The sequence below is a fragment of the Balaenoptera musculus genome, chromosome 3 (assembly GCF_009873245.2).
Source record: "Balaenoptera musculus isolate JJ_BM4_2016_0621 chromosome 3, mBalMus1.pri.v3, whole genome shotgun sequence".
Lineage (NCBI taxonomy): Eukaryota > Metazoa > Chordata > Mammalia > Artiodactyla > Balaenopteridae > Balaenoptera > Balaenoptera musculus.
In genome coordinates, this window is record NC_045787.1 from 41,616,392 (window position 1) to 41,630,306 (window position 13,915).

Here is a 13,915-nt window from a genome sequence, read left to right on the forward strand (position 1 = left end):
GTGGTTGCCAAGGGTTAGGGATTGGGAGAGGATGTGACACAGAGAGATGGTAGGAGGGAGTTTTTATGAGGTGATAAACAATTCTGAACCCTGACTGTGGTAATGGTTACACGAATCTATACAAGTGATAAATTTCACAGAATTATACACATACACAAAAAGAGTGCATGTAAAAACTGGTGATATCTGAATACGGTCTGTATTCTGGTTAACAGTACTGATGATTTAACCATAGTTACGTAAGATGTCATCTTCGGGGGGAGCTGTGTGACGGGTACATGGGAACTCTGAACTATTTTTTCAACTTCTATGAGTCTACAATTTTTTCAAAATAAAACATTTCTAAACGTTTTATTACGGTGCTGAGAGATTCAAGTAAGATTGAAGAGCACTGGATTTAACAACTTGGAAATTGCTGGTGATTGACAGGAACTATTTGCATAAAGGTGGTGATTATAGAGTAGAATGCTTAAAATTCAGATTATGGAGGGGTTTAAGTTATTAGAAATGGCATCAACTAGGATATGACATGGGAGGTAAATGGCTGAGGCAGACAAAGGACAGGATCTCTGAGGTAGAAAAGTTAAGGGAACTGAAAATTTCTTATTAAATTGGAGGGGGAAAAGCAGTTTATTCTTAAAAAATTCCCAAGGAAGCTACTGAAGTATATCAAGTACAATAAACGACCATGCATTCTTCTAGAGTTGCTTTAAGGTCCAGAGAAAAGCATATTTAAGCCCAAAATGAGTAGTAAAGATAGACAATGAGAAAAGATCAGGGAAAGAAATACAAGCAAAGCATTACACTCCTGCATAAATGATGGATAATTGGCAGTGCCTTTCTCCAAAGTATAATACCAAAGTGGTTTACTATACTGGGAGTTAAATCAGTGAACTCTCTTCTTAAGAACAAGGACAGACTTTGAGATAGGTTAGGTGTTGGCATCAATGAAACAAACCCTCTTCTCATGGCTTTCTGATAAACCAAAAAGCATCCTTTTTATAGTTAGAGAAATATATATATGAACAGATCAAGTGACTTGCATAAGGTCATACTGAATTTCAGGAGTAGAGCTAAGAAACAAGATTCAAATTCAGATTTTCACTCAACAAGTCTAGATCATGATTCAGAAATTCTTCTAGGTGATAAAGTCAACCTAGACAGATAAGCTCCTCTACATGCTTTGGTGGCTGCTATCACACTAACCCAAGTTTCCCACCACTCTCCTCTAATCTAATCTTCACCACCTAGACTCATATTCACAACTTTTAACTGATAAAAGAAAACCAAAAGGGCTTCCCTGGTGGCGCAGTGGTTGAGAGTCTGCCTGCCGATGCGGGGGACACAGGTTCGAGCCCTGGTCTGGGAAGATCCCACGTGCCGCGGAGCGGCTGGGCCCGTGAGCCACAGTTGCTGAGCCTGCGCGTCTGGAGCCTGTGCTCCGCAACAGGAGAGGCCGCGATGGTGAGAGGCCCGCGCACCGCGATGAAGAGTGGTCCCCACTTGCCGCAACTAGAGAAAGCCCTCGCACAGAAACGAAGACTCAACACAGTCATAAATAAATAAATAAATAAATAAAAGAACGTGAATTTCTAAAAAAAAAAGAAAACCAAAAGAGTTTACTGGATTTACCTACTTTCCATCAAAATAGACCCACGCCACACTGAAAACAAGGAGGGATAGTCAAAAAGAATGTGAACAACAGAGGATGCAGACTTGGTAGGGTTAAAATCCCAACTTAGCCTCTTAGTAGCTATAAAAGAGAAATACCTGCCAACCTCAGAGAGTTGTCATGAGGAAAGAATCTATAACACAGAAGTACCTCAGACACAAAAGACACTCAATAAATGATAGAACAAACACAGCCTTCCATTTACCATATATGCAAAAATTCTAAACCAGTGAGTACCCAATTATAATCTTTTCTTAGGGAATAAACAAAATTTTACAGTAAACAAAATGGGTGCCTTCGCAGTTGCTCTTTCCATCTCCTTGTCCAGTGATTTTTCTTACTGGGTCCCACAAAACAGTTACTCTCCACATTGGAAACAGGAAATCTGCTGCTAAAATTACACAAGGGCATACTCCCCCAAGTTACAGAGAAATTAATTTGTCAGAAATTTCATTTTTTCTCTCAAATTTTGATAGCTTCTAAAAGGATGCCTTTAAGTGTATCAGAAGATTAATACTCAAGTATAAGAATGTATTTGATTGAAAACATACGCAATCCCACATATTCTACCGAGAAAATCAGTGAATCACTAGACCATCCTCCCCACTCTTATTGTCCTGCCAGTGACCCCTGCTTATATTTCCCTAGATTTAACAAGATCCCAAATCTAATCTCCTCTCACACTCACCCAGCCCTCTAAGCCAAGACAGCCTTTGGAAAGTCTGATTAAAAAGATTCCTCACTGCTGTTACCTACCCTGGTGCCAGAGATGCAGCAATTGGGACCTGCCTTCTGAAAGCAGGTTACCTTTCTGAACCACACTCTGAACTGGTGTTGACTGTTCATAGTCCAAAAACAGGTGTAAAAACACAAAAATTTTTCTACAAGTAAACAGAATTTCATTTCTTGTCGTGTTACAAACACAGGTTCACGATAAAGCAGTAAACTGCCATTTTTAAAATGCTATCTCATTCTCATTCTAAATATGGAAGCTTAAAGATAATTGACAGAAATGGTGGAGACCCTTTAAAATTCTTATTTAAAGATGGAGCCCACAATAATTTGGCTAGAGTAGAATATTAAGTGATTTTCCAGAAAGCCAGATATGAAATATAAGCTATTTGTAGCTACAGGGAAACACCAAAATGTTCTTTACAGTATAATATTTAGGCTCATACTTCACAATTACTGAATAAGGTAATATTCAAAAATCACTGTACTGCATTGGACATGTTCATCTTTTATGGTTTACATCACTAACCCTGCGCTCCAATCACAAATGAGTTTGTTTCGCATAAACAGTTCTAAGCCTACACTTCTAACCATAGGTCCTGCTTCTCAACAAAAACTAAACTTAGGATTTTCAAATATTTGTTTAAAGTAACCACATACCATGACTAAGAAATAAATAATTTTAAATCAGCTTTCATTAAAAGGCCCAAAATCCCTTATTCTAAAACCCAAAGCCCTCAAAATCCTAGTTCTTTCATGACATTTGGCACCAAAGCCTAACCTGAACTTATCTAATGGCAAAACTTAACGTGAACAAATGAAGGAGTGACCCCAGCCTTTATTTACCCCACTTATTTTGACTAGTCTTATTTCACTACATAAAAATTAGTGTCTTTGATTACAAGGTACTGTCCTAGACCCTGCTGAGGGCATTACATAAGGTGTATGAATCATATAACCTTCAAAAATTCAGAAAGTCCTGGCTCCAAGAGTTCTGGATAATGGACTGTGAACCTGTATTTAGAGAAAATCTTCACTGTTAAAAGATGCTAAACTCAACCTATTATTTTCCAGAGAGCCAAAAAATTTTTAATGTATTATATAGATCTACTACATAATAAAACTTGAAATGGTAATGGTCCCTTACATAAAATGAACTAAATACATCCCACACATATATTTTCTTAATTATAGGACTATGACAAGATTTCAGTTGCTTGTTTTTTGTTTCATTATAAAAACTGAAAGCTTGCGCTGAATTTTTAAGTACTATCATGTTTTCTAAATTTAAGTCTTCACTAGATATTAAGTCTTCTAAGTTAAAAGTATTTTATTTATTTAACTGTCAACCAATTTTGCACTCCTTTCCTTTGGCAAGAACCAATGATCTCAAGGCAAAACAAATACTCACATAAAATGAGTTAACAAATAGATAAATTATATGAAGCAAAGCCCTGAAATTTTACTCTTTACATCTTATCAAGTAATCCTATTCCTAGCAATGAATGTATAAATTATTCACGAACTATGAGGATAATCATCATTACTAATATTATTTGGACAAAGAGCACTGACATTTCACCAGACTTTGTGAGCAAATTTTTTTTCTTTTCAAAATTTTTAAGATTAATATACTTTATTTCTTAAAGTAATTTTAGGTTTATTAAAAAAACTGAGCAGAGAGTAAAAGATACACTCCCTCTCCATAACTACCACCTTTAATTAATTTCCTCTATCACGAACAATTTTCATTGGTATGGTTTACTTGTTATAACTGATGAACCAATATTGATACATTATTATTAACTCCATAGTTTACATTAAGGGTTATTCTTCCTGTTGTACAGTTCTATAGGTTTTGACAAATACATAATGTCATGCATCCATCATTACCATATCATACAGAATAGTTTCACTTCCCTAAAAATCCTCTGTACCCCAACTGTTCATTCCTCCTCTGTCCTCCCACCAACCCCTAGTAACCACTGATCTTTTTACTATCTCCGTAGTTTTGCCTTTTCCAGAATGTCATACGGCTATAATCATACACTAGGTAGTCTTTTCAGATTGGCTTCTTTCATTTAGCAATATGTGTTTAAGGTTCTTCCATGTGTTTTTATGGCTAGATGGCTGATTTATTTTTAGCTGAATAATATTCCATTGTATGGATGTACCAGAGTTTACCCATTCACCTACTGAAGGACGTCTCAGTCGCTTCCAAGCTTTGGCAATTATGAATAAAGCCGCTATAAACATCATGTGCTGGTTTTTACGCGGACATAAGTTTTCAACGCATTTGGGTAAATACCTAGGAGCTCCATTGCTAGGTCCTACGGTAAGCCTATGTTTAGTTTTGTAAAAAACTGCGAGTCTTCCAAAGTGGCTTTACCATGTTACATTCCCACCAGCAGTGACTGAGAACTTCTGTTGCTCCACATCCTCACAGCATGTGGTGTCGTCAGTGTTTCAAATTTCAGCCATTCTAATAGATGTGTAGAGGAATCTCACTGTTGTTTTAGTTTACAATTCCCTAATGAAGTGTGATATGGGGCATCTTTTCATATGCTTATTTGCCATTTGTATATCTTCTTCACTGAGGTGTCTATTCAGACTTTTTTGCCACTTTTTGATTGGGCTGTTTGTTTTTTGTTGCGTTTTAAGAGTTCTTTGTATATTTTGGACACAAGTCCTTTATCAGATATGTGTTTTATAAATATTTTCCCCCAGTGTGTAGCTTTACACAGAGCAGAAGTTTTTAATTTTAATTAAGTACAACTTATTATTTCTCTCATGGACCATGCTTTTGGCGTTGTTATCTAAAAACTCACTGCCAAATCCAAGCTGCAAATTTATTTTTAATTACAAAAATGTTCAAGGAAACAATGTCACAAGTTCAACCAATTTACTAGGACCTAAAAAAGCAGAGTATATAATACCCCCAGCTAGAGTTTTCAAAATAGTATTTATGAAAGAGGAAAATAAACTTATGAAATATTAACACAAATGCCTTCACTTCACTTTTACCTAAAGTATAACAGATGACATTCCCAAAATAAGTTATACTGATATACTCTGCCTTCAAACTCTTTGGTCCATAACAGAAAAACACAGATATTACCATGCTAGAATTTTCATGTATTCAGAGATGAAAGGTTTATTTAAAAATATATATATATATTTGGCCTATTTTATAAAAAGGAATTAATGAAAAAGATAAATTTGACCTTTTTCATATATTTTAACATAACTGCATATTAATCTCATTACATCCATCAAAAATATTTTTGTTTGGTCATTCTGCCAGTTCAATATTTAACAAATTAAAAAATTATGTCACTTCTGCTTGAAAAAGTGGCAGGGGTAGGGGTGTAACTCTGAGTGCAAGTTTAGATGCTCTGTAAAAGGACTTAATTCCTGGTGGGAGGCAAAATGAACATTTTAATTTCAATTATCTTCTTTTTTTTTTAAATAAATTTATTTGTTTTTATTTTTGGCTGTATTAGGTCTTCATTGCTATGCACGGGCTTTCTCTAGTTGTGGCGAGCGGGAGCTACTCTTTGTTGTGGTGCGTGGGCTTCTCGTTGTCGTGGCTTCTCTTGTTGCAGAGCACGGGCTCTAGGCCTGCGGGCTTCAGTAGTTGTGGCACATGGGCTCAGTAGTTGTGGCACATGGGCTCAGAAGTTGCGGCTCGCGGGCTCTAGAGTGCAGGCTCAGTAGTTGTGGCGCATGGGCATAGTTGCTCCGCAGCATGTGGGATCTTCCCGGGCCAGGGATTGAACCCATGTCCCCTGCATTGGCAGGTAGATTCTTAACCGCTGCGCCACCAGGGAAGCCCTCAATTATCTTCTTATCACATATAATTCACTGATGAAGCTCACTTAGTAGAAAGAGATTTTAGGGTTTCTCAAAAATCAGAATTCCCATCCAGGAATAACATTTAACCCACTTAAATCCTGCAGATTTGTCACGATACATGCAGTAGAAAAGTTAAAAGACAATGTCTAGTAATTTAATAGAGATGTACTCAGTGTGTGAAGCAACAGCTCTTGACCACTTAACCTTTAGCAAAGGCATTCGTAACATTCCCTGAAACTACTTTTAAAAAGAAGATTTTGGGACTTCCCTGGTGGCGCAGTGGTTAAGAATCCTCCTGCCAATGCAGGGGACACAGGTTCGAGCCCTGGTCCAGGAAGATCCCACATGCCACGAAGCAACTAAGCCCTTGTGCCACAACTACTGAGCCTGCGCTCTAGAGCCCACAAGCCACAACAACTGAGCCCATGCACCACAACTACTGAAGCCCACACGCCTAGAGCCCGAGTTCCGCAGCAAGAGAAGCCACCACAATGAGAAGCGTGCATACTGCAATGAAGAGTAGCTCCCGCTCGCTGCAACTAGAGAAGCCTGCGCGCAACACAGACCCAATGCAGCCATAAATAAATAAATAAATTTATTTTTTTAAAAAAAGAAGATTTTATGAGCAGAAATTTTTTCCTATGAATCCTTTAAAAAGCCACAGCATTTAGGAAACCAGCAGTGGAATTCAGTAAGCTTGGTTAATGTGAAACTGAGCTTTAGTTTTCATTATTGGCAGTATATACTCAATATTTATATAACTTTTCTTTCCTTTACGTTCATCCAATATATTAAAATTTATCAAAATATTTTCAAGCGTTCTGTAAAATGGATGTACGACAAATACTTAATATACCAAATCTTTACATTACCTATTCCAACGGTAGTATAAAAAGCAGTTTTAAACAAAGAAAATGTTTGTGATTATAACAAATTACTTAGGGATGCATCTGGTACTACTTCATTTTGTGACAATTATATAAAAAAAGGGTACTGGAATAAATGCTCATATGAACGGACTGAAGCAGTATTTTCCACAACAATGTAGACAAAAAAATACAGCTCCACATCGGAATAAGTAAACAAGGAAATAAAACTTTTTTCCAACCTAAGAAATTAAGCTCCATAATACCATATTTCTTTCATTCCAGTAGACGTTCCCCCATATTTTAAGATATCTCTAATCAGGATATATATTCAGTATGATAGCGTTCCATTTTTTTCCTGAAAAGCTATTTTAATGAGGTTATCTGATATTAAGAGATGACTTGGAAATACAATATATTTCCAAAGAGCTAAGCTGAATTTTCAAGGTAGTAATTATTATTAAATGTAAGTGACAATCTTATTCCATTTCACATTTAGTATTTTTTCATTAAGTTTTTCTATCTATATTTATTAAACACCTATTACATACCAAGCAATGTGCTTGACACTAAGGATACAAGTGGAGCAAAACAGACCATTCTTACCCTAGCAAGGCTTATTGCCTTGTCCAATTGGGGGGAAACTGGGAAAAGGCAGCACAGCACTTAACGTCAACATGGAAACAAAGGAGTTAAAATATTCAAGTGTGGGCAATAGGCCACTTTGATACCAGCTTTCTGGACTAGTACAGGAAAGGGTGGCACGAGAGACTCGTCATGCCATAAAACCCAACAAACACCAATGTCCTCCTACAGTGCAGGGCTCTTATGGCCACTTTTGCCATATATAACACTTTACTTATATATTACTTTACAGCTTATAAAAATAAACATATTATTAACCCATCCATTTTTTTTCTTCATAGCAATTTTTTATTACCACTTAAGTAGCTACTCAAAAATTTTTTAAAAAACTGGGCCTCATTTACCTCCTTTGGGACAGTCACCTAAAGATATATGATTTTTCAAACTGTATGCCAAAAACAAAGAACTTGAGAAACTCCATATATCCACAGTAAATGATCTCCCTCATCTTCCCAAATATTGCCGAATCTCAAACTTTAGAGATGCAGTATTATATAATAATTCAATCCCCAAAACTTATCCTGTATTGTCTTTTTCCTCAGACATTAATAAAGGGAGTAGAAGTAATTTTAAAAAAGTAATCTGAAAGCAATTAGAATACCAAAAATAGGGGAAAATATTTCTTCCAAGTTGTATTTTATCCTTTAAAACTGTGAATATTATCTACTTAATACAGCACACTAATAATACTTGTAGCAATAATCTACATAATAATCAATGCTAGAAAAATACTTGTGCTGAAATACAAAATCCTGGGTTTTTTTTTGTTGCATTCACACACACCACAACAGTTGAAAAGGATAATCCAAAGTCCATTACTCTAAATTTTGGTTTAAAAGGCTACTGACATTTCTGTGTTTTTTACAATAATCACCAAGAATGATGTCGCTAAAATCCCCAATCAAAAATGGGAGTAATCCACATCCTAGAGTAAGAGAATTTTAATAGGCAAACACTTCATACAATGGAGACATACAGGATTTCAAATAACACATTTTTTAATGAACTTAGAGTAAAGGTTTTTTTGCACATTAAGATATGTTTACATAAATGTTCTTCCATCTATCTATATGCTTTCCTGCATATTGTTTCATAAGCCTGGTGGCTAAAATAGAGGTTACCAGTTATCATGGAATTTACTTCTTAGGAAAAAAGCAAATATTTCCTTAAACTAACCCCAAATTTTCCTTCCGTTTTACTCCTATAAAAGTGGCTTTAATCAAATTAGGATGTATAGACTGCATGTGGAAGTATTTAATATATCTTGAAACATAACTAAATCCAAGTTCTCTTCACCTTCAGAATACTGTGCTAAAGACATCACCAAAAAATAAAAAAATAATTTGCTAGCCAAAAAAAGCAAAATGAACTCAAATATGAACTGAAAAACCAAAGAACAAGGCTATTATTCTTAGCCAATTTGGGGGCAAAATAGGGAAAGAAAAGCTAGTCTGTCCTACTGTGGAAATAAGGCTTCAGAGTTTGCTAAAACAATAAAAAAAATGTAAGTCAACTATCTGGGGAAGGCAACTGACGAGAGACAAGCTGTCGAAAGAGAAGTACGGCATGATCTGCTGGACTCCCAAGACACTCAAGGAGGTAAATCTTTATTCTGCTTCTTCTCATCCATTTCCAACTCACACAGAGAGACACAGGGCAAGGTGCAGGAATCCGAACCAAGGATAGAGAAAGTAAGCACAATATCTCAAGTGCCAACCTTAAGCTAGTTTGTGAAATTTAACCTAGAAGCAAAGTGTCCAGTTATTTAAAGTAATGAAACCCAATATTAACCTACAAACTGATGAATAGTACAACTTAAAAAACAGTGATATAGTTTTGATATATTCTGAGGATCTTCTTTTGCATATGTATTTACATTCTTTCTGATGAGCTGTATTCTCAAATTTAACAAATAAATCTATCTCCTTTTTTGTGGCCTCAATTTCCATTTAACATGATAAAACAAGCATAATCTTAGTTTCAGCTCTGCCGTAAAATAGCTTACTGGGCTTGAGCAAGTATCTGGGCCTAAGTTTCTTCACTTGTCTACTGAAAAGTGTTGATCCAAAATGACTTAAATGAACTCTTCATTCTAAAATAATCATTCTATAATTCTTTATGATGACATCAAGTTATTTGGGGCAATATCTCCCTTTAACTGGAGAAACACTGCCCTGGACTGAAGCAGTGGCTATATTCTTTAAGCAATCATTCACCACACCAACACTGGTGACGACAGTACTATGGATTTACCCCCACCCCAATTCGATCACTTCATAAAACCTCCAGCACAACAAACCCATCACTACCTACTTATTCATTTACTTACACAGGAAATGGGTAAACCAAGCCCCACTGTGTTGAGGACAGTGGTTGTGACGGTACTGTCATGGTACGGATACTGGATGCTGTTGTCTTTACAGAAAAAGCCTCTCTGAAATGGATATATTTGGCCCAAATTTAGAACAGCCATAGGCATGGAAGCTGTTAGAGAAGGGAAAAAAAGACACACATGGTTAAATTCAATTCACTTCATTAGGAAGTAAAGTCTACTGAATGGGATGCAAATCTTAACCGTATTTTGCCCTTTCTGAAAAAGGATCACTATTCCATTACATCCAAGAGTAAAGACTGAGAAAACCAGGCATCATTAGCTTGTCCACATCAGCCCCACCTTTATCAAGTTTAAATTCTCTTACTTGCGTTGACCCCTGATTTTAGGGACAATCAATAAAGGAAACCCCAAGGGAAGACAGCAACATTGGCCCGTGAAAAAATAAAGTTGAGAGAACAGGAAGGTTTTGTATTTTACATGTTGTACGTAATTCATTTTTAACTGAATTGCTCAATACATTAAATATGTTTAAGAAAAAAAGACAAAACTCAGTAAATATATTTAATAATCAATAATACATTATAACAGCCAAATGCAGTCAAGGAGGGAAAAGATACAAAATTTTGTTTCCTATTAAAATTTAAATTAATAGGGTTAGAAAAAAATAGAAACTGTAAGTATATTTGATAATAAGAACAGAAACAAGCCCTTTGTTTTCTGAAGACAAATTAAAAATGGTTTTTATTGGCCCTGGCAAGGCTCCAAAATCACTTTAACAAGTTATACAGGAATAATGTTCATTTGAAATTTTTCACCCAAATAAAATGAAAGACCAAAGAGAAGTTAAATAACTTAAATTAGTAATTTCTTAGTATGTTTAAATTTACCACACTTTTAGGCTTTGTTTTATACAATTCAAACAGTCACGCATCTACTTACTATATCCTTGATACTAGAGTATGCCATACATAGAGGAGACAATTAGTGTAAAACGGGCACTCGGTTCAAGAGCCTAAATCGTACATGTAGCAACAGAATGCATACTCAGGAAGCAGTTTTAAAAGTAATAATACTAAGACAGATTTTTGAGGGATGATGAAATTGTTCTATATCTTGATTGTGATGGTAATTCCACAACTCTAAGTATTTGTCAAAACTCACAGAACTGTACCGAAAAAAAAAGTACATTTTACTGTATGTAAATGTTAAAAGGAATACCATAAAAGAGAAAATATGACTAATTTCTAAAATGATATAAAAGGCCCTATAGGAATTCAGAGGTCAACGTGAACTGGAGTAGTTAGAAAAGACTATTAGGGCTTCCCTGGTGGCACAGTGGTTAAGAATCTGCCTGCCAAAGCAGGAGACACGGGTTCGAGCCCTGGTCCGGGAAGATCCCACATGCCGCAGAGCAGCTAAGCCCGTGCGCCACAACTACTGAGCCTGCGCTCTAGAGCCCATGAGCCACAACTACTGAGCCTGCGAGACACAACTACTGAGCCCACATGCCACAACTACTGAAGCCCGTGTGCCTAGAGCCCGTGCTCTGCAACAAGAGAAGCCACTACAATGAGAAGCCCGCGCACCGCAGCGAAGAGTAGCCCCTGCCCGCCACAGCTAGAGAAAGCCTGCGTGCAGCAACAAAGACCCAACAAAAGTAAATAAATTAAATACATTAATTAAGTTTTCAAAAAAGACTATTAAAGAACAGACAACTGAGCTGAACTTGAAGCAGCAGGTAAATCATAGGCAATAGGGAGGGCCTCAAGGAGAGCATTTAGTGGTAGAGGGATGCAAGAGCAGCATGAGGTCACACCAACAAGAGTACAGAGAGAAAGAGCAAGAAGTTTTCAAGGTACATAACATTTCATAGCGAACATGTACTGCGTGCTCACACATGCCAAGCACTAGGCTACACAGATTAACTCAATCCTTACCTCAACCTTGTGAAGTAGGTAACATCACTTCCCCCTTTTTTCACATAAAATTATTATGAGGCTTTAAGAAATGAGGAAACTTGCTGGAACTAGTAAGTAGTGCAACCAGGATTACAACACAGGCTATCTGTTCCTAGAGTCAGTGTATATATAATGTCTCCCATGGAGGCAAGTGATTCGCTAAATTAACAGAATTGTGACAAGGAAGATGATTGGGGTGAGGGGTACCTGTCCTTTGAAAAAGCTTGTTCAGTATAAAATACATGTTATGTTCATAATAAAAACTCAACGTTAATGAAACAAAATCTTTTCTGCAGATTACTCTTAATTCCACAATTGTGTGGTTTTTAATGGGAGGAAGAGAACCTGAGACTTTGGGGTTTAACAAAAAGAATTATGTATTTAAAATACTGGCCTAAGAAAGGACTTATCCTGTAGCAATAAATAAAATATCACTGTCCTCTTTTGCTCAGGGTTAGTAACAGAGTAAAATAAGGGGTTTTAAAAATTAACTTTAAAAAAAAATTAGAAAGGGGAGCATTTAACACAGCTTTGAAATAATCTACTAATTAAGTGTTAAGTAGTATGCTGACAGGGAAAATAGAAAAGGACACATGAAAGAGTGTTTTGAATATGGAAATGACTCAATTTGAGGACTGGTCACAATCGTTGAGGCAGACCTGAAGATGACACTTCAGGCTTTGGGAATAGGGAGAATGATGGTCCCATTGACAAAAATGTGAAGTTGGGACGGGCAGTTGGTTTATGATGAAAGAAAATTAGTTGAGTATTGAAAATATTGCCTTTGGGGTAATCTGACACTTTAAAAGCTCAGCCTCATCTTTCACTCTTCCCCATGCAGCTCTTAAGGCTCCGATCACACTGAACCATTTCCTGTTGCCTGAACATACTATGTTTTCAAAACCTTAGGTACCTACCTATACGTTCAGCCTTCTGTTGGGGATACCTGTCCCCTTGTTTCCCTTTCCCTGATAAGTAAGGCACTCCTTACTTATCTGCTCCATGGCACCTTGGACACACACCCATTACATAGTATTTTAAACTGCTTTTTGCATTTTGTCAGCAACTTGAGGACAAAGACTATATCATTCTTGTATCCTTCGGACCAGGCACACAGTTGGCTCTCAGTAAAAATTCACTGAACGGCGAAAGGAATATAATGCAGGATGAAGATCAGAAGTAGAGACAGATTTGCAGATTGTTGGCATTGGAGGTGGTAACTTAAGCCAGGAGAATAAAACAGTCTCAGAGAAAGCCTAAAGTCAAGACTAACAGAGATCAATAAAAACAATCAGGTAAGGACTAATATCCATAGTGAAATCATGAAAAGAGACTGCAGGAGAGAGAGGGACGGGAGATGATTACGTGCTCTAGAGGGCAGGGGCTGTGTCTCTCTCATTCAGCAGAACATATTGACCATTCTTTAAACACAAGAATGAACAATAGAGAAGACAATGTTGTTATACAAAAAGCCAATGAAAGTAGCTTAGAGTATCAAGTCTGTACTAGGTTAAATGTAGGACGTCAATGCTAAAACATCAAGAAGAGTGAGAACAGAGTAAAGACAATGAGGTCTGAGGAAAAAAGGTGTCATATATACTCTGTGAGAAAATATCTTACACCACATCCACTAACACCACATCTTTATGAAGAAACTTCAATAATGAGCTTCAATATTGGGTTGTCATTGTCTAAGCATGAATCTCTTTCTTCAAGTTAAATATATCACAATGATTTCCTCTATTACTCATATGATTTATATGTACACATACACACGCACACCACTATGGGCTGAATTGTGTCTGTCCCCCCAAATTCTTACGTTGAAGTTCTAACTCCCAATTTTACTATA

General features: G+C 36.6%; 1 protein-coding gene across 2 annotated transcripts in view; it reads right to left on the minus strand.

Annotated features, from left to right (window-relative positions):
• The window catches only part of PLPP1 (phospholipid phosphatase 1), a 115,470-nt gene that overhangs the window by 66,147 nt on the left and 35,408 nt on the right, over window positions 1–13,915 (minus strand). Inside the window, exon 2 of one of the 2 annotated variants that reach the window (XM_036849064.1) lies at window positions 10,100–10,254. The exons of the other annotated variant lie outside the window; for it this stretch is intronic. Coding sequence (XP_036704959.1) covers window positions 10,100–10,254 — 155 coding nt within the window. The remainder of the gene's footprint in view (window positions 1–10,099; window positions 10,255–13,915) is intronic. 2 annotated transcript variants of the gene reach the window in all.